Source organism: Bubalus kerabau, chromosome 4 (assembly GCF_029407905.1).
Source record: "Bubalus kerabau isolate K-KA32 ecotype Philippines breed swamp buffalo chromosome 4, PCC_UOA_SB_1v2, whole genome shotgun sequence".
NCBI lineage: Eukaryota > Metazoa > Chordata > Mammalia > Artiodactyla > Bovidae > Bubalus > Bubalus kerabau.
Window position 1 is genome coordinate 103,672,075 of NC_073627.1, and position 20,821 is coordinate 103,692,895.

Consider the following 20,821-nt stretch of genomic DNA (forward strand, 5'->3'; position numbering starts at 1 on the left):
GCAGTGATTAAAAGATCTTTTCTATTTACAAGACTTGATGGTGTTGTTCAGTCACTTGGTTGTGTCAGACTCTTTACAACCTCATGGACTGCAGCACCCCAGGCTTTCCTGTCCTTGACCATCTCCTGGAGCTTGCTCATATGCATGTCTATTGAGTCAGTGATGCCATCCAACCATCTCATCCTCTGTCGTCCCCTTTTCCTCCTGCCTTCAGTATTTCCCAGCATCAGGGTCTTTTCTAATGAGTTGGCTTTTCTCATCACGTGGCCAAAGTATTGGAGCTTCAGTATCAGTCCTTCCAGTGACTAGTTGGGATTAATTTCCTTTAGGATCAACTGGTTTGATTTGGTTTGACTGGTTTGACAAGACTTGATATGCTAGTTAAATGACGAAGCCACCTCCTCCAATAGAGAGGACCTAGGACTTAGGACCAGAAGACTTGTATTCTAGCCCTGTTTCTACTGAAACAAATTATCTAACAGTCCACTCTTTGCCCTCAGTAACTTCTGTGAACCAAAGGACTTAAATAAATCACTGGTTTATAAATCAACATTTAAAGTTCCCTGCCATTTTAAATGAGCTTCCCTGGTCTTGCTCCCGACCCTCACTATGCTCCAGGCATATCAGTCTTTTAGCTGCTTATTTATGGCTGTTCCTTCAACTTATGAACCTTTGTCCATGCCATTCTCTCTTTGCCTGGAAAATGCCTTTCCCTCTACTTGTCATCTGATTTGATATTCAAATTTCAGTTTACATATCACTTCCTCAGCAAATCCTTCCTTGCATTGTCTATCTAAATTAGGTTGCCCTTGTCATATCTCTCAGAACACTTTTTTTTCTCTTTAGATTGATTACCAGAATTTGTGGTCTAAATAATATAACATGCACATACTAGGAGGCAGGCAGCATTCTAAGCACTAGCGACACAGCAGTGAAAAGGCAATTATTCCTGACCTCACTAGAGCCCTAGGAACTTTACTGAAGTAGTGGATTCCTGAATTTTCATGAGGTTTATCTCCCACTTTCTGGTATGTGTCTTCTGAGGCATCAAGCAAACTTGCTACATGCTCCTCACTGGGTCCTTCAAGTACCTTGTCCTATGGAAGAGCAAGACAACCAAAGTCCTAGCAGATTAGAACATGATACAAAGTTGAGGAGCTGACATAGCCCTGTAGGAAGACAGGTAGATGTACTGCTGCTGCTGACAGGTGAAGTAATGTGCTTCTGGTGGTCTTTACTAATTGGTATAGAGAAAAAATAGTCTGCCCAGATTAACAGCAGTTCACCAGTTGCAAGGAGTTATGTTAATCTGCTCTGCTGCTGCTGCTGCTAAGTCGCTTCAGTTGTGTCCGACTCTGTGCGACCCCATAGATGGCAGCCCACAGGCTCCCCCATCCCTGGGATTCTCCAGGCAAGAACACTGGAGTGGGTTGCCATTTCCTTCTCCAATGCATGAAAGTGAAAAGTGAAAGTGAAGTCGCTCAGTCATGTCCAACTCTTTGCAACCCCATGGACTGCAGCCCACCAGGCTCCTCCGTCCATGGGATTTTCCAGGCAAGAGTACTGGAGTGGGGTGCCATTGCCAATCTGCTCTAGTAATCAGTAAAAGCAGATCTAATTGGAATCCCTGCTTGAATAAATTTTCATAATCCATTATCAATCTCTAAAATTATGTTTTCTGCACAGATCAAGCAGAAGAGTTGAAAGAGAAATGTATCAGACTCATGCTTCTGGGAAAAAATGGATTTAGATATACTTTACCTATTTCTTCTTCTAATTATAACTAAAATCCTTGGCTGAAATACATAAAGCAGCTATCATAAGACTCTGAAAGTTGGGGAAAAGAAGGTGGCCTGACCAAGCTCTTTGGGACTTGATGGCCCAGCAGTGAGTTTCATGAGGTTTTATTTTGCCTCCTGTAGATCCAGGCCTCAGTGCAAGAGAATCCTACTCTCACTAGCCAAATGGATGGGAGAAGCAGGACAACATCCATCCTACTCCAGGTGAGCACCATGAAAAAAAGACACACCCATCCCCATTGTCACTATTTCTGGCCAAGACTATGGGCTGGAGCTCCTACAACACCTGCACTAACACCAGCAGAGGCAGCTGTCCCCTAACCTGGCGCTGCGCAGCCTGTGAGGGTTGTTGACAATTACTGCACTGCACTAAGTAAACAGCTGCAAAAAGGGCAGCGTGCTGCTCCTGCACGACTAGTGACTGGGTGAGAAGTAGAAAAGAGAACTGGAAAGCAGGAGTCTTTAAATCTGTGTATGAAGTCCTGGGCAGACCTTTGAGCAAACCATCTATGAAGTTGACCATAATCAACACGGCGCACTGAACTATGTATGGACTACTGCCCAGGTTTCAGATTGGCTTCTGGGTTGCACCCAAGTGGGACAGACCAGAATAGCACTGCAAAGGCTTTGAAAATGAATTGACATTTGAAGCACAGCCCACAAAACTGGGCCAGGACATGCATTTTGGACCTAAACAGTTTGGCTGTCTTCTAAAATGGAAGATCTAAATAGGAGCCAGAGTCTCATAATATTCAAAATGTCCTGGGTACAATGCAGAATGTCTTGTCATATCAAGAACAAGGAATATCCTCAACCTGAATGAGAGATATAAAGAACAGAGCCTCAGGGACAGGTGAGACTATAACAAAAGATTCAACATTCACATCACTGAAGTCCCAAAAGGGGAAGATAAAAAGAGGGAAGGGCCGCAGAAAGAAAATGGTGTCAGAAAATTTCCTAAATTTGGCAAAAAATACAAACCTACGTACATATTTAAGAACCTCTTGATGAAGGTGAAAGGGGAGAGTGAAAAAGCTTGAAACTCAACATTTAAAAAACTTAAATATTAGTGTTTTTACAGGCCTATGTCTCAGGCTGTGAACTTCCAAGTGTTTCTCCAGTGATAAAACTTCCTCACTCATGCCCCGGCCCCATACTTCTTTCCTGGGTTGTAGCCTTCAAGTCTATTTCCTTGAAGCAGTAAACCCTTTTGACTTTTTTTCTCCCCTCTCATTTTGTAAGGCCAGAAGGCTGGAGCGGGCTGGAGTGGAAGGAATTCCCTTCCCCAGCAGGAATAAAAGCTCTGGTAAAGTCCTTTACTTTGGAGAGTAAGTATTTGTCATAAAGGTGGATCTAGGTATATGTCACACTGATTACTCTTTCTCTTCCCCTACCAGTGCTATGAGGAGATATTTCTTGGATTTCCACCATACATATTGTGCTGGGACTCCTGGAAGTAAAACCTTTGAAAGTGTGAGAGCCCCACTAAGACTGTAGTTTCCAAGAGTTTTAAATTAGTCCCTTTTAAATCAGTCCACACTTAGCATTCAACAATTCATGATAATTGCCATTATATGTTCCTACCAGTTTAGGGTTCCAGTGGCTTCTGCTCCAGGTAATCAAATCTTGTGTTTCTCTGTATGAGTCTGCTCATCAGATTTCACGGTGGCATTTTTGCCCTGAAGCGTCAGTTTTCAGATGTGTCCAAAAGTTAGTTTGTTTACCTTTTTCTTGTTGTAAGAACAGGAGGCATGACTTCCATGCTCTTTATACAGTGGAACTGAAACCAGAAATCCCAAATCTCCATTTATAATCTAACTTTCATAACATCTCACTGTGATGTGTGAACTAGAGTGATTTGGTTTGGATCTGTAAGGTTTGTTGTTGTTGTTTAGTCACTAAGTCATGTCTGACTTTTTGCAACCCCAGGCAAAAAGTAGCCCACCAGGCCCCTCTGTCCATGGGATTTTCTAGGCAAGACTACTGGAGTGGGTTACCATTTCCTTCTCCACTGCAAGGCTTAGCATTATCTTAGAACAAAGTTTTTGTAATCCACCCAAAGTCTGGGTATTTTCCATTCTTACTAGTCAGGGTTCTCTGGAGAAACAGAATCAATTTCATATGCATGTATATACACAGTGATTTTCTTCAGCTGCCCAGTTGTGTCCAGTTCTTCACCACCCCATTGACTGCAGCATGCCAGGCCTCCTTGTCTCTCACCATCTCCTGGAGTTTGCCCAAGTTCATGCCCATTGCATATCTATCTATCTATCTATAAATATATACATATATATATTATATATATATATATATATATATATATAGAGAGAGAGAGAGAGAGAGAGAGAGAGGAAGAGAATATATATATATATAACCAGGAATTGGTTCATGATATTACAGAGGCTGGTGAGTCCAAAATCTGCACTAGCAGGCTTGCAGGCTGTCAACTTAGGGAAAAGCCAATGCTCAAGTCCAAAGGCTATCAGGATAGAGCCAATGTTATAGTTCAAATCCAAAGGCTGTCTTCTGCATAATTCCCCCTTGCTCAGAGGAGATACATCTTACATTCTATTCAGGGTTTCAACTGATTAGTTTAGCCCCACTCACTTTATGGCAGGCAATCTGCTTTACACAGTCAATTGATTTAAATCATTAACTTATCCAAAGGCATTCTCATGGAAACATCTAGAATAATGTTTGACCACATATCTGGGCACTGTGGCCCAGGCAAAATTCTTATTTAAGATTAACCATTACACTTGGGAAATGGCCACAGGTATTTCTGGGGGAGTTTAGGAGGAAGATTTACAGTAAATACTTATAGCAGAGTCAGAAGATCTTTTCTCAAGGATTCTTTCTTAAGATCCTCATCATCTAAGATGCTCTGGGTCTACAAAACCAACTAAAGTAAGACAACTAGTTGAGAGTCTAAGTTGCTTTATTTGGGTGACATATCAAATTTTGGTTCACCAGATTAAGATGTTCATAGACTGCTCATTAATTAGTGAACACCAAAGATCCCTGTGGACCAAGTCTGATTAGCTCTCTAACTCTGCTTCACATCACAGTAACCTTGCTCACTGTTCTATCTTCTAGTGTTGCCACTGGCCTCTACCATTTTGGAACTCCATCATTATCATTGAAGTCAGGGGGCCCATTTCAAAAGTGGCATCTTCCACCATTGTTGCAGATGTGCGGACACAGGAAGTACAGAACTTTTCAAGAATAAGGCTGCTCCTCTTGAACCAATGGATTTCTTTAGGTAAAGTTATTGTCCCCTATGCCTTACTGAGGAATACACTGAAAGGGTTGAAGAGTACGTTGCACGTGATGAATCTAACACTCTTATCTCACCAAGTCTTTGTTTTTGTTTAAATTTTTATTGGAGTATAATTGCTTTACAATGTTGTGTTATTTTATGCTATACAGTGAAGTGAATCAGATATACATATACATATATCCCCTATTTTTTGGATTTCCTTCCCATTTAGGTCTCCACAGAGCACTGAGTTCCCTGTGCTATATGGCAGGTATTCATTAGTTATCTGTTGGGAAGCCTGTTTTATACACAGTAGTGTATATATGTCAGTCCCAATCTCCCAATTCATCATCCCACCCTCCCTGCCTTTCCCTTCTCCATGTTAGGTCCATACATTTGTTCTCTACATCTTTGTCTCTGCTTTGCAAATAAGTTCATCTGTACCATTCTTCCAGATTCCACATGTATGCATTAATATATGAGATTTTTCTCTCTCTGATTACTTTACTCTATATGACAGTCTCTAGGTACATCCGTGTCTCTGCAAATGGCACAGTTTTGTTCCTTTTAATGACCAAGTAGTTTTCCATTGTATATATGTACCACATCTTCTTTATGCACGCCTCTGTTGATGGACATTTAGGGTGCTTTGAAGTCTGGGCTATTATAGTAAATATTGCTGCAATAAACATTGGGGTGTATGTATATTGGAATTATGGTTTTCTCCAGGTGTATGACAAGCAGTGGGATTGCTGGGTCATATGGTAGTTCTAGTTTTAGTTTTTTAAGGAACCTACATTCTGTTCTCCATAGTGGATGTATCAATTTACAGTCCAATCAACAGTGCAAGAGGGTTCCCAATTCTCCACACCCTCTCCAGCATTTATTGTTTGCAGATTTTTTTCTTAAATGATGGCTATTCTGACCAGTGTGGGGTGATACTTCACTGTAGTTTTGATTTGTATTTGTCTAAGAGATGGGAATACCAGACCACTTTACCTGTCTCCTGAGAAACCAGGGTGCAGGCCAAGAAGCAACAGTTAGAACCAGACACAGAACAATGGACTGGTTCCAAATTGGGAAAGGAGTATGTCAAGGCTGTATACTATCATCCTGCTTATTTAATTTATATGCAGAGTATATCATGTGAAATGCCAGGCTGGATGAATCACAAGCTGGAATCAAGATTGCCAGGAGAAATATCAATAACCTCAGATGTGCAGATGACACTACCCTTACGGCCAAAAGCAAAGAAGAACTAAAGAGCCTCTTGATGAAGGTGAAAGAGGAGAGTAAAAAGTTGGCTTAAAACTCAACATTCAAAAAACTAAGATCTTGGCATTCAGTCCCATCACTTCATGGCAAATAGATGGGGAAACAGTGGCAACAGTGTCAGACTTTATTTTGGGGGGCTCCAAAATCACTGAAGATGGTGACTGCAGCCATGAAATTAAAACACACTTGCTGTTTGGAAGAAAAGCTATGACAAACCTAGATAGCATATTAAAAAGCAGAAATATTACTTTGCTGACAAAGGTCCATCTAGTCAAAGCTATGGTTTTTCCAGTAATCATGTACGGATGTGAGAGTTGAACTCTAAAGAAAGTTGAGTGCTGAAGAATTGATGCTTTTGAACTGTGGTGTTGGAGAAGACTCTTGAGAGTCGCTTGGACATCAAGGAGATCAGACTAGTCAATCCTAAAGGAAATCAACCTGAGTATTCATTGGAAGGACTGATGCTGAAGCTGAAGTTCCAATACTTTGGCCACCTGATGTGAAGAACTGACTCATTGGAAAAGACCTTGATGCTGGGAAAGATTGAGGGCAAGGGGAGAAGGGGATGACAGAGGATGAGATGGTTGGTTGGCATCACCGACAATGGAATTTGAGCAAACTCTGGGAGATAGTGAAGAACAGGAAGGTTGTTAGCACGCTGCAGTCCACGGGGTCGCAGAGTCAGACGTGACTTAGTGACTGAACAATAATAATTAGTGATATTGAGCATCTTCTCAGGTGCTTCTTAGCCATCTGTATGTCCTCTTCGGAGAAATGTGTAGTTAGATCTTCTGCCCATTTTTTGACTGTGTTTTTTTTTTTTTTTTTTTTTTTTTGAGCTGCATGAGTTGTTTGTATATTTTGTAGGTTAATTCCCTTGTCTGCTGCTTCATTTGCAAATATTTTCTCACATTCGGAGGGTTGTCTTTTCATCTTGTTTATGGTTTCCTTTGCTGTGCAAAAGTTCTTAAGTTTAATTAGGTCCCATTTGTTTATCTTTGTTTTTATTTTCATTACTATTGGAAATGAGTCAAAAAAGATCTTGCTACAATTTATGTCAAAGAATGTTCTGCCTATATTTTCCTTTTAGAGTTTTATAGCGACTAGCCTCACATTTAGATTTTTAATTCATTTGGGTTTATTTCTTTTTTGGGGGGATATTTTTGTGTATGGTGTTAGGGAGCATTCTAATTTCATTCTTTTACATGTAGTTATCCAGTTTTTCTTTTTTGGGCATGAAACTTGTGGGATCTTAATTCCCCAACCAGGGAATGAACCTAGGTCCTCAGCAGTGAAAGCATAGTGTCCTAATTACAGGACCACCAAGGAATTCCCTCTTCTAATGTCTTTGGATCCTTTCTTCTCTATTAAGCCAAGAAAGTTCTAGTATCTTAATCTAATTTAATGAAGGCCATAACTGAGTTCCTTGGTGGCTCAATGGTTAAAAAAACAAAACAAAACAAAACAAAAACCTGCCTACTAATGCAGGAGACTCAGGTTCTATCCTTGGGTCAGGAAGATCCCTTGGAGAAGAAAATGGCAACCCAGTCCAGTATTCTTGCCTGGGAAATCCCATGGACAGAGGAGCATTGAGTGCTACCATCCCCAGGGTTGCAAAAGAGTTGGACATGACTTATCGACTAAACAACACCAATAATAATTTGAGCCTGGTTTTAGTAAACGAACTCAGCAGACCCTTAGAGCCACTCCTAACTGATTGAATTAATACACTAAATCCAGAATATCTAGTGCTGCAAACACACGAATAATTTCGATTTTATATTCCTTCTTCCTTGGTCTAGAACTCACACCTACAGAGAAATCCTCCAACACTAATGTACTTTAGCAATGTCTTACAACTGTTTCCCTGCGTAAGTGTCTCCTCTGGTGTCAGACATCTTACTCACCTTCCTAGAGTTGTTGCAATCTGACTCTCCCTGTGGATCTAGAGGTAAAGAAGCATTGGCATACTTCTGTAAGGTTGATTTTTTAGTGAAGCCATTACAGAATCTTCAAGCAAGGGATGGGAAGGGAGGCAAGGAATCGCCAGCATCTCAAAGAGGGGAGAAGGGAGTGTTTCAGGTGGCAAAGGGGACTCAGTGGGATTTGAGGGTTTAAGATAATCAAATTCAACCCAAATTACCATGATGTCCCCATTCCAAGTCTTGGGGTTTTAAATTAATCCCAAGCTTTCACATATGAGCCCTAATAAAGCTGTGAATTTAAATTTTATGATAATTTGGTAATCAGGAGGATCAAACAGTGAGTCTGATTTGTGGTGGCTCAGAGGGTAAAGCGTCTGCCTGCAACACAGGAGACCTGGATTCGATCCCTGGGTCGGGAAGATCCCCTGGAGAAGGCAATGGCAACCCACTCCAGTACTTTTGCCTGGAGAATGTCATGGATGGAGGAGCCTGGTAGGCTACAGTCCATGGGGTTGCAAAGAGTTGGACACAACTGAGCAACTTCACTCACTTTCTCCCTGAAGCTACAGAAGTTATAGAGCTTGAAATTCTCTAGTTCTCTGAGAAGTCATTTCATCTTTTTAAATTAAAAACAATTTTTTAAAGTCTTCATTGAATTTGTTACAATATTGCTTCTGTTTTTTGGTTTTGTTTTTGGTATGATCCTAGCTCCCTGTCTAGGGATTGAACCTGCACCCTCTGCATTGGAAAGCGAAGTCTTAACCACTGGAACCGCCAGCAAAGTCCATGATCTGTCATTTTGCTGAATAGACTCTCCATGGCATTCAGAAGCAGCTATCCCTCTCTATAGTCCTTGTTAAATCATTCCCACTGGAAGGGTCTAACCTAGCAACTATTTGGTCTAGCAAAGACTTGTCTTCAATAGGAAATTTATTCCCCACTGATATATATATTTTTAATTAATTTATTTTATTTTTGGCTATGCTGGGTCTTCGTTGCTGTGCAGGCTTTTCTCTAGTTTCAGCAGGGAGGGCCTACTCTCCGGTTGTGATGTGTGGGCTTCTCATTGCAGTGGCTTCTCTAGTTGCAGAGCATGGGCTCTAGGGCACTCAAGCTCCAGTAGTTTTGGTTCCAGGGCTCTAGAGAGCTGCCTCAATAGTTGTGGCACAAGGGCTCAGCTGCTTTGCAGCATGTGGGATCTTCCTGGATCAGGGATGAAACCCATGTCTCCTGCATTGGCAGGCGGATTCTTTTATCACAGCACCACCAGGGAAGCCTCAGACTGATAATTTAAATAACTTTTCATTTCTGCCTAAGACTATCATGATCTCATTCGCCACTAGTGATAACATTATAATTGACTTCAAATAGAATTGGGCCAGATAGCTAATCCCTCTAAGCTTTAAGATTACTATCTTAAAACTACTTTTGGGCTCAGTTATAGTCTTTGTTAAAGTTTATTTAGGAAAACAAACAAAACACTCAAAATATTTCAAGCAATACCTGGATTAAAGTATCAGGAATAGGTGGATATAGAATCACTGGAAGGACTGGAAAAGCAAGAGACAGGGTAGATAGAACACCATTATCTTCAGGTCAACCACTGAAGCTCTAGTCCAGGACAGCGAGAAACTTCTGCTGCTTCCTAGGTTGGAAAATCACAGGATGTTCCCATTGGCTTCCCTGGTGGCTCAGATGGTAAAGCGTCGGGAGACCTGGGTTCCATCCCTGGGTCCGGAAGATCCGCTGGAAATGGCAATCCACTCCAGTACTATTGCCTGGAAAATCCCATGGATGGAGGAGCCTGGTAGGCTATAGTCCATGGGGTCACAAAGAGTCACTTTCCTTTCACTTTTCCGTTGGCTAACACAGCTGCCTTGCTGCACACACGTGGATGGCTGGTAAGGAATCACTTCATGTCTGCTGCCATCCATACATCTCTCTGCTGCTGTCAGAAAAACACGAAAATGGTTTCTACTTTTATTCCATGTTCCAGTTCTCACACAACTGTATCTTGTTGACAGAAGATTAACATCTAGAAGCCTGGAGCCAATCTGGGAATTATAGTTCTCTCCCTTCCAGCCCCTATGATCCATAGAGAATAGTCAGGAATGGGGAATAAATGCACACTGCTTCTGTCTTATCCCATGACAACTAGCACCAAGGATATCTCCCAACTTTTATGAAGGCTGTAATTTCAATTCCAAACTAGTGAAAAACTTCAGAGATATTCAGCCAGGCCTTCCTAGTTCATCACTCACCCCCTACCCCGCCTGCCACACACACATATTTTGCCTACAGTTTTCTGATTTCTAGTTTCCTGCCTCTCTGCCTACTCTCTGCGCCTGTGAGTTACAGAACCCAGGGTGTGCAGAATAAGACTGAAAGAGGAAGCTTAGAAGAGAAAGAGGACAGGTTCTGTTTTTCCCTAATCTTAGTACACCTAATGTTCTGTCCTTCACTCTTCCTCCTATTAGAGTTGGAATTCTGAAAGCTCATTCTGGTAAAAATCTCAAGAGATAGCTAGAGAGATTAGATTTCCAAAATATCCAGGTATACATAATTTTTCAACTAAGGTGACAGTGCAAAATGTATACCTTTGTATCTTTTGCATTTTTTATATCACACACATAAACACACAGCGCCCCCCGCCCCGCCGCGGTGGGAGGGAGCAGGGCGGGAAAGGGGAAAAGAGAAGAGTTCAAGGCTAGTGTTATGGTTGTAGTTTCAATGTACGATCTCTTTTTAAATACTATCCAGCTCTGTTAGATGCGGAGACCGAAGCTCAGAGGTTGGATAACTTGTTCATGATCCTACAACTATATAAGAACTCTGATCTGCGCATATTGATTTCCACGAGGTATGACAGGGAGATACCCTAAAATTAACAGACTAACCAACTCTATGAGTTTGGCCTCCCTGTCGGAATCACCTTCCATTTCAGCTGAATCCCCCAGGCACTTCGCCTGTGGCCTCTGGCACCGAGCGCAGGGAGCTCTCGGTCCCTGCACCCACTAGAGATGGAGCAGGAGTAATTGAGGATGGAAGGCTCTGCGAGAAGAGCAGCAGGAGCCCGCGGAGGGCCTGAGGAGGGGGTAGGGAAAGGGGGCGGGGCAGGGCAGACCCTGCCCCGCCCTTCCGTTCACTCCCATTGGCCGTGCGTTCACCGGGCCTATCCCACTGCCCACCCCCAGAACGACGCTTAAAGTGTGCGAAGCAGGTGCTTCGAGAGGAGTAACAAGTTTGCGCGCCTGTCCGGAATCGGCGCGGCACCCATTCATTGCCTCTGAACATCCATCTGTCCCTTCGGTCATCCTTCGGGAAGGGGCTCCAGCCACCTGGGAGCAGCCGCCACCCAGGGGACTACGACCAGAAAAAGAGCAGAAAGCCCGGCTGAGCCTCGCGGGCCCAGGCAGGGGACGGTGACGACCACTATGCAGACGTGCGCCAGGGCCTGGGGGCTGCGTCTGGGTTGCGGAGTCGGGGGCGGCCGCCGCCTGGCTGGAGGAGCTGGCCCCCGGTGGGCGCCGAGGGGCCGTGACAGAAGTAGCGGCGGCGGGGATAGCGGCGGGGCCGGGGCCTCGCGCCTCCTCGAGCGCCTCCTCCCCAGACACGACGACTTCGCTCGGAGACATATCGGCCCCGGGGACAAAGACCAGAAGGAGATGCTACAGGCCCTGGGGCTGGCGGTAAGGACCCCAACCGGGCTCTGCCGTGCCTCACCCCCGCCCCGCCTTCTGCCCTCACGGCCTCCTGGCCCCCACCAGGAGCCCCGCTTCGCCTCGCTTGGGACCTGCACCCTGGTCCGGGGCTCTGGTGTGGAAGCCAGCGCGCGTGCTCAGTCCGCGTTCCCCAGACTTCTCCCAGCAGCTTACTTTCTCCTCCACCAGCTCTTCGCGCCTCAAAATCGTGTATTTTACAACCTAGTTCGGCCCTGCTGATGAGCTCTAACTGCAAGAGAAGGACCTCCCAATTTATCCAATTATCTCCGATTGCCCACCGAAATCTAAGCCAGAATGGCCGAATTACTACCCTAATTATTCCCCCCCCCCCCCCGAGTGATGTTTGGTTTGTTAAAGTTGTCCTTTTTAAGAAGAAACTCTTTTTAAAAATTAGACCATTTAAGTGAAGTCCCCACAAGCCTTTGTATATGCAAAATACAGAGGTGACTTTTAGCTCAGAAGCACTTTCCTCTGCCTTCAGTGTTCACGAGCTTGAATTTTAATTTTAGAGCGTTGATGAACTAATCGAGAAGACCATCCCTGCCAGCATCCGCCTGAAGAGACCCTTGAAAATGGATGACCCTGTCTGTAAGTAACCGGGAGACTCCATTTGCTCTGGCCTGTTTGTCTTCTGTGGTCTCTGAAAGTCCATCTGTGGGTCAGGATTGCTCAGGAGGGAGAATGTTTATTAAGCTAAAACAGCGTTGGGTACCTACCGCACAGGGCGGGAGAGGATGCAATATATTCGGCTCCCTGGAATAGTTCTCTGTCTCGGCGCTCCGCAAGGAGCCAGCAAACTTCCTGGGGCGGGGCAGGGGTCGGGGTGGGGAAGGCAATGCACCAGCAAGCGCGGAGGCTTCCCAACTCGCCAGGCACCTGTCCAGGTATGATTCTCCCATCCTTTGGCTTGGGAGATGTTCCCACTTCTCTGCAGATCGGGATACTCAGAAGGGAGAAAAGAACTGCCTACAGTCTTGAAATAGGGGAGTGACAAAAATGGGAGACCCAGACATCTGGCCTCCTACCCCAAGGTTATTTACATCACAGTAGCTTCCAATTGTTCCATCTCAGATCCAAATTTTATTATTTATACCCACTGAAGGGCACCATTTAAAGTCTGAATGATTTTTAAGAAATCTTAATTTACCCATAGACTCTCTTAGAATTTTATTTTATATTTTAAAATATTTTAATGGTCTCAAGATTATTTGACATCTATGACTGAGCAAGAATTCACACAACACACACAAAATTCAAGTGGAGAGGCAGAGCTGAATTTTTTTTTTTTAATAAACAGGAAAGTATTCTCCTGGTTTTTAATCATAAAAATGCTATGTCTTCTGAGGTCAAGGGAAGAGAAGACAATTGGTTTGCTTTAGGTCTGGGGACAGAAAAGATATGTGGAAAGTAGGCTTTATTTTGTTTTCAAGTATACAACTTGAGTTATGAAGCAGGTCCAGCCCCCAGCTGACTGATGCTATAATTCAGGCTGTGCTGAGGGCTGCTCCCTTTATTGGTTTCAAATCTGAACCATTTCCCCTGATGGAAGGGACCTTGTTCATAGAAGAAAATATGAACTTTTTGTCCGCAATCAGTTCCGCTTGAACTGATTGAGACCTGGGGATGGCTGGAAGCCTTATCTATTTCAACTTTAGGAAATCAGAATCCTGATTCATTGGATGTGTAGTATAGTTGTATGTTTTTAAAGCAAGTCATCAGTGAATATTTTAACAAATAAATTTCTTCCTGAGTCTTTCAAAGTCACAAAATGTTTAGGTCAGCCCTTTTACTATATACTCTAAAATGTTCTTTAAGAGCATCAGAGTCTAGGAACCATGTCCAAGTTATCTAGCCTCTTGTAGTGTCATTGCTTGTTTCCAGCTGAATAATTTGAACCTTGGGAGATTCCATTTCTCCCCCTTCCTTTGGAAGCAGACTTCTGATAAGTAATTTATATTTTATGTGTAAACTTTAAACCCAGCTTCTGTGAAGTTTGGGGCTGCTTCGATCTGAGGTGACTCAGAAAATATTGCAGTGGCAGGAGTCTCCCTTGCCCTGGAGTGGATTGGCTCTCCAACAAAGCTTGCTTCTTGGAAGTGAGCTGGGAGTGGGGATAGGGAGGATGGGGGTTCAGAATGCATCAGAAAGGCATCAGTGTTTTACTCTGCAATGGTTACTGAATGTGTTCCACGTGGGGAGAGCAAATTGGTGCAGGTAACCTCTAGTAGAAGCGTTTTCATTTACTAGTGGAGCATAGTGATCCAAACTTGGTTTCACATGAAAGCTGAGTGCCTGTGTTCTACCATAATCAGAGGAATCCTAGACCAAATATATGTTCACTGAGTAGAGAGAAAACTAAGAACTAGTACATGTCTTAAATCCCTCATTGCTGAGTAAAAGAAGATTGTGAGAGCTGTAAGCAGTATGCAGATACTTGGGTTCTTATTCATAACTTTATGATCTCAAACCATTATGTAGTACTTAGCATGTACTGGGCTCTTTTTAAAATGTTTTTCATATATTAATTTAATCCTTATTACAACCCTATGAGGTAACTATCATTATCAACTCTGACTTAAAATGAGCATACCAGTCCTTCCCTAGTGGTCCAATGGTTAAGACTCTGCACTTCCAATGCAGGGATCTCTGGTCAGGGAACTAGGATCCCACATATGTGTGGCGTGGCCCAAAATAAATACAAAAATCATGGCATACAGAGGGTAAAATTCATGCCCAAGGTCACCACTGGTAATCAGTGGAGGCAGAATTCAGCCCATACAGTGCAGGCCCTGTTCACACTCCAGTCCTCTTCATTGTCCCCTAAAGTAGAAAATCCTTGTCCTGACGCTTCCTCAGTATCCAGTTTACAGGTGTACATAAGCCCAACACACTGGAATCACTCCACCAGCTGCCCTAGTGGAAATGCCACAGTAGGCTGAGAGCCCAGGTCTGAGAACACTCAGGCCCACTGCCAAGGCGAGGGAAGGGGTAACAGAGGTGTAGGGTCAGAGCTGGGTGTTGAAGGATGAGTAGTAATGCTCTGTTGGATGAGGCCAGCGGAGACTGCTGTAGCCAAAGGGAACAGATTGTACAGGACAGAGTGGGCTGACAGTCAGGGAAGCATGGATGGTTCGGCTGTCAAGCAGGAGGCTCCCCCTCCCCTTGGACATGTAAGGAAGTGCCTTGAAAGAATGCCTTGATCTCAGTCTTGATCATCACAGTAAGCCATACTTTAGAGAAACAAACAAAGCTACTTGTTCATCCCATTCAAGTGAACCCCACCCTCCACTGGCATACACAAAGGAAAAAAACTAGGATTTATGTCAATGGAAACATTCGTTTCTCCGGATGGTGCCATTATGAATGATTTTAGATTTCTTTTTATTCCTCTGTTTTTTCTAGATTTTCTACAGTAACTATGTATTTATTTTACAATTAATATAAAACTTAAAATACTTTATGAATCACACCACTCACTTTCAGCTATATGTTTCTCTGTGTAGTATTTTCAGTAAAGTCATCTCAAGTGAACCAGACTGAAGTAGCCCGTAACTTCACAGAAGCAGCAAGGTTTCAAGTTTACAGAAAATTGCACATTGCGTATTATGAGCATGCTTATTAGGAAGAGAGAGGAGACACTAAACCCTTAAATGTTCAAGTTATTCGACCCAAACTGGGCAGCTGAGCTGTCAGAATGAGACTTTTGATGGACTTGTGACAACCTAATGTTCCAAGCAATATTGTTTAGAGTGATTTTAACAAATGGTTACTGGAGGGCAGTGAGCAAAGGGTGCAGTGTTGTGCAATGCAGCTGCAGGTGGCAACTCTGTCACCCAGGTGACCCACTCTTCTGAACTGACCCCAAGGACACCAACAGGGCATCTGTTCTCCTGGCTGTGGACATCAGTTATCTTTCAGCTGGATTAAGTCTGTTGTCAGGTACAGCCTGCAGTCTGTGACAAATCTGTCCTTTGGCCATTTCTGGCTTCTTGAGATCCCAGCATATGCGAATTATTATTTCATCTTTAGGATAATTCCAATGGATTCTTATACAACTGTGGAAATAAACAAAGACCAGCCAAATGAGAAAAGCAAAGGCTGTTTATTCTGAACTTGCTATAGAAGTCAACCTTTTGTTTTACAGAGGAGTAGGAAGGCCTTCCGGGGCACCCTGGTGGCCTGAACAAGATGTAGGTAGGCCAACAAAAGCAAGTCTTCCATCTAAAGCAGGATTTTCCTTGTGATTGTTTAAGTCTGTTTGTTCAGCTTTGTCTGGTTGGTTCTAGATTGGAAGCAGGCACCAAGATTAATGAAGTTGTCAGTTATTAATCAAGTCCTGGCTCTTTGGGGCCGATTGCTAGAGAAGTTATTGTTTATTTTCTGCCATTGTCACTGGAGATAGCAAAAGACAGCTTTATGCAAGTCTAGTCTGTAGCAAGCTGGCTCAAGGGTGGTTTATTGTGGATTAGGGGGTTGGTTTCCTGAGCAGGTTGCTGCAAGTGGCAGGTGAAAATGTTATATATGGTCTGGCCATTGTCTGTTTGTATGTTTAGACTCTCATAGTAGTCTGTTGTCCTTATATTTTTGTCATTAATTCTTATGGGGCAGACCCCTACTGATCTGACTGAAAGCTTGTACAGTCAACCTATGGCCTAATTTGTAAGTGTTTATGACCATTTACTATTGGCAAGGCATTGCGAGGATAAATGTATGAATAAACATAATCACTATCTTCAGTGGGCTTACGTCTTACTGTGACTTGAGTTCAAAAGTTAAAATGTCCAAGATGTCATAAGAACTATGAATAAAATGCTGTAAATGTACAGAAATGATGTGAAATTAAATAGAAAAACTGGGATTTCTGAAAACAGTGTAAAAAGTTGAAATATATCTTTTATAGATATCTCCTATATCTACAGAAACAATGATAATATCTTTATATTGACTATGTATTTTTGTGTGTGTGTGTAAATATGTTACTATAAGAAGGAGAAAACTCAAAAAGGCAGCACCTTCAGTGAGAAAAATAAGATGGCAAAATTCAATGTGCTAGGCATGATTACAGAATATTTGAGTATTATTATAGTCTCATCTTTGATGGCATCTTAACAGAATAATTACACTGATGATTTGGGGGATTCTGGGATGTTTTTCAACACCACGAAGCAGAATTTCAATTCTCAGGGGACATCCTACAATTTAAATCACTTCTGACACTATCTACCTGCATATAGCATCAGACTTCACATATTAACCCCCTATGACTGCCCCCACTTCAGATGTCAATCACAAGTCAGGATTGTCACCTGTGCTTCTGACCTGTTGTGCTCAGTCCCTCAGTTATGTCCACCTCTTTGCAACCCCATCAACTGTAGCTCACCGGCTCCTCTGTTCATGGAATTTTCCAGGCAAGAATATTGGAGCAGGTCACCATTTCCTCCTCCAGGGGATCTTCCTGACCCAGGGATTGAATGAGTCTCTTGCGTCTCCTGCATTGACAGGCAGATTCTTTACCACTGCAGCACTGACTAATGAGCTATGAGTTGGATCCCTTCCTCTGGTTCAATTAATTTGCTAGAGTGGCTCACACAATACACAGAAATGTTTCCTTATGTTTATCAGTTTATTAAAAGGATGTTATAAGAGATACAGGTGAACACCTAAATGAAGAGATTACATAGGATAGACAAAAGGAGCAGGGGGTGGCTGAGATGGTTAGATAGCATCACCAATTCAATAAACATGAATCTGAGCAAACTCCAGGAGGGAGTGAAGGACAGGGCAGCCTGGCATGCTGCAGTCTGTGGGGTTGGACATGACTTAGAGACTAAACTACAACAACATAGGGTGGGGTCTAAAAGGGTCCCAAGCACAGGAGCTTTAGTCCCCATGGGTCTGGGGTGCATCCCTTTCCCAGCACAGGAATGTAGTAGCCATTCTAGAAGCTCATCAAATCTGTTGTTTTTATAGAGCTTACTCTTCAGCCCCTCTGCCCTTCCCACTTCTAGAGGTTAATGGGTGGCCCTGAGAGTTCCACCTTTCTAATCACTTGGCCTTTCTGCTGACCAGTCCCATCCTGAGGCTACTTAGGGACCCCACCCTCATCTATGACACCACCCTTATAGCAGAAAGTGAAGAACTAAAGAGCCTCTTCATGAAAGTAAAAGAGGAGAGTAAAAAGTTGGCTTAAAGCTCAACATTCACAAAACTAAGATCATGGCATCCAGTCCCATCACTTCATGGCAAACAATGGAAACAGTGAGAGACTTTACTTTTGGGGCTCCAAAATCACTGCAGATGGTGACTGCAGCCATGAAATTAAAAGATGTTTGTTCCTTGGAAGAAAAGCTGTGACCAACCTAGATAGCGTATTAAAAAACAGAGATATTTCTTTGCCAACCAAGGTCCATCTAGTCAAAGCTTTGGTTTTTCCAGTAGTCATGTATGGATGTGAGAATTGGACTCAAAAGAAAGCTGAGCACCGAAGAATTGATGTTTTTGAACTGTGGTGTTAGAGAAGACTCTTGAGAGTCCCTTGGACTGCAAGGAGATCCAACCAGTCCATCCTGAAGGAAATCAGTCCTGGATGTTCATTGGAAGGACTGATACTGAAGCTGAAACTCCAATACTTTGGCCACCTGATGTGAAGAACTGACTCATTTGAAAAGACTCTGATGCTGAGAAAGATTGAAGGTGGGAGGAGAAGGGGATGACAGAGGATGAGATGTTTGGATGGCATCATCAACTCGATGGACATGAGTTTTAGCAAGCTCTGGGTGTTGGTGATGGACTGGGAAGCCTGGCGAGCTGCAGTCCATGGGGTTGCAAAGAGTCAGACACAACTGAGAGACTGAACTGAACTGAACCTCATCTATTAGCAGATACTCAGGTATGCTCAGAAGGGCTTGTTATGAATAACACAAGGTACTCCTGTCACTCAGGAAATACCAAACACAAAGACTAGTGATACTTTTTATTATATCAGATAATGTCAGACAAATATGTATGTGGTGGTGTGTCCCAATAGAAGTGGAAAAATGAAAATATTTAAAAGATGAATTCTAAAATAAATTATAATCAGTGTTTTTCCCTTCCTTTTGAAATTAGAACACCAAGTGAGAAATCTCACTCTTTGTAAAGTATCATTTTAAGCATTAACATGTTTTGGACTATCAACCTAAATAAAGAGGTAAACTGAATAAAGAACCTAAATAAAGAGGTCAGCAAGCTCAAATTACCAGAAATTTGAGTTTATTTGGGAGTAGCAGAGGAATTACAGTTTGGGAGACACATGCTGTAGAAGCTGCAAAGTTAGTTGAAGGTCTAGGGCAGATTGTGTTTGTGGGCAGGGAGCACAAAGAGAGGGCCATCCAGCTGGAACCCAGACAGTAAGTTTGTTGGCTTGATTATGGAGAGATTTTTGGTGGATGTTCATTGGTCTGAAGATAAGTCCCAGCCTTCTAGAAATTGGGTATTTACAGGAAATCAGTCTCTCATTTCTCAAGTTCCATTCTTCCGAGGGAGCAGGTATGAGATTCTCCATTTTCATATCCTTAGATTCCATTTTGGATTGGAATCCTTTCACAGGACTTTCTTATTTTTTGACATACAAAGATACAAACATGCTGACATAAGGTGACGAGGCACCAAATAGGTCATGTGATTGAGACAAATAACTTAAAATATAAAACAGCTTTTCCCACTTCATCTTGGTAAAGGATCATGGAATTCATCCAGCATCATCAAAGATTTTATATAAATGAAATTCTTTAACAATATTTTAAAGTATTGTCTCTTCTTTGGAAAAGTTGCTTTATTTCTTATCTCTTGCTTTATAAGAAATTACTACAAAACACTGGCTTAAAACAACAACAAACATTTATCCTCAGAGATTCTGAGGTCAGGAATCCAGAAGCAACTAAACCAGCGGGTTCTGGCTCTGAGTCACTCATGAGGTTGTGTTCCCACACTGGTGGATGCTCAACCAGAGCTATAGGAACCAGTTCCAAGATGGCTCATTCACATGGCTGGCAAGTTGGTGCTGGCTGTCAGTGGGAGGCCCTGGTGCCTCCTCACACAGTTCAGTCCACATTCTGCTTGAGTGAGTGTCTTCACAGCATGGCAACTGGATTCATGCAGAGTCAGTGATTCAAGAGAGAAGGAAAGCCAGGCAGAAACTATCCTTTTTATAACCTTGTCTTGAAAGTCCTAAAGTATCATTTATATCATATTCTGTTCATTAGAGTGAGTCGTTAAGATTGGTCCAAATTCAAGGGAAGGGGAATTAGTTTCCACCTTTTGAAGGGAGAAGTGTAAACAAGATTATAGACATAATTTTTAAAAATAGACATTCCTTTTCAGAGCAGTTTTAGGTTCACAGCAACATTGAGCAGAAAGTACAGAGAGGTCCTGTATAGCCCTTGCCTCCACATATGCAGAGACTCCATTGTCAACATCTTCCACCAGAATGGTACGTTTGTTATAACCAGTGAACCTACAGAGACACATCATCATCACCCAGAGTCTATAGTTCATGTTAGGGTTCCCTCTTGGTGTTGTACATTTTGTGAAATTGAGCAAATGTATACTGACATGTAGCCACCGTTAGAGTTAGCATAAAGGGTTTTTCAGTGCCCTAAAAATCTTCTGCAAACATAAACTACCACATTCATCTAAGTTAGCATATACTTAGTATTATAAATGATAATGAATCTTGCCTAACTTTAAAAAAATATTCAGTGCTATAAAAATGAAGTCAATTATACCATGTTTTAAATATGGCATTACTCTTGAGGACTGTTAAAGTACATAGGGCCATTTGATCATACCCTAAATCTCCCA

General features: G+C 42.6%; 1 protein-coding gene and 1 long non-coding RNA gene across 4 annotated transcripts in view; one reads left to right on the forward strand and one right to left on the reverse strand.

The window, feature by feature from the left end:
• Positions 1–9,696: 9,696 nt before the first annotated feature.
• LOC129651562 (uncharacterized) lies at positions 9,697–11,348 on the reverse strand. Its single transcript, XR_008714200.1, has 2 exons — positions 11,156–11,348; positions 9,697–10,206 (listed from the first exon to the last, which is right to left on the reverse strand). It is a non-coding gene; the product is annotated as an uncharacterized LOC129651562 (long non-coding RNA).
• A 136-nt stretch (positions 11,349–11,484) lies between these two features.
• GLDC (glycine decarboxylase) overlaps positions 11,485–20,821 on the forward strand; it is a 92,282-nt gene continuing 82,945 nt past the window's right edge. For all 3 annotated transcript variants that reach the window (XM_055578122.1, XM_055578123.1, XM_055578124.1), the window contains exons 1-2: positions 11,485–11,947; positions 12,490–12,568. In XM_055578122.1, the coding sequence (XP_055434097.1) occupies positions 11,693–11,947; positions 12,490–12,568 (334 nt within the window). In that variant the 5' untranslated portion in view covers positions 11,485–11,692. The remainder of the gene's footprint in view (positions 11,948–12,489; positions 12,569–20,821) is intronic.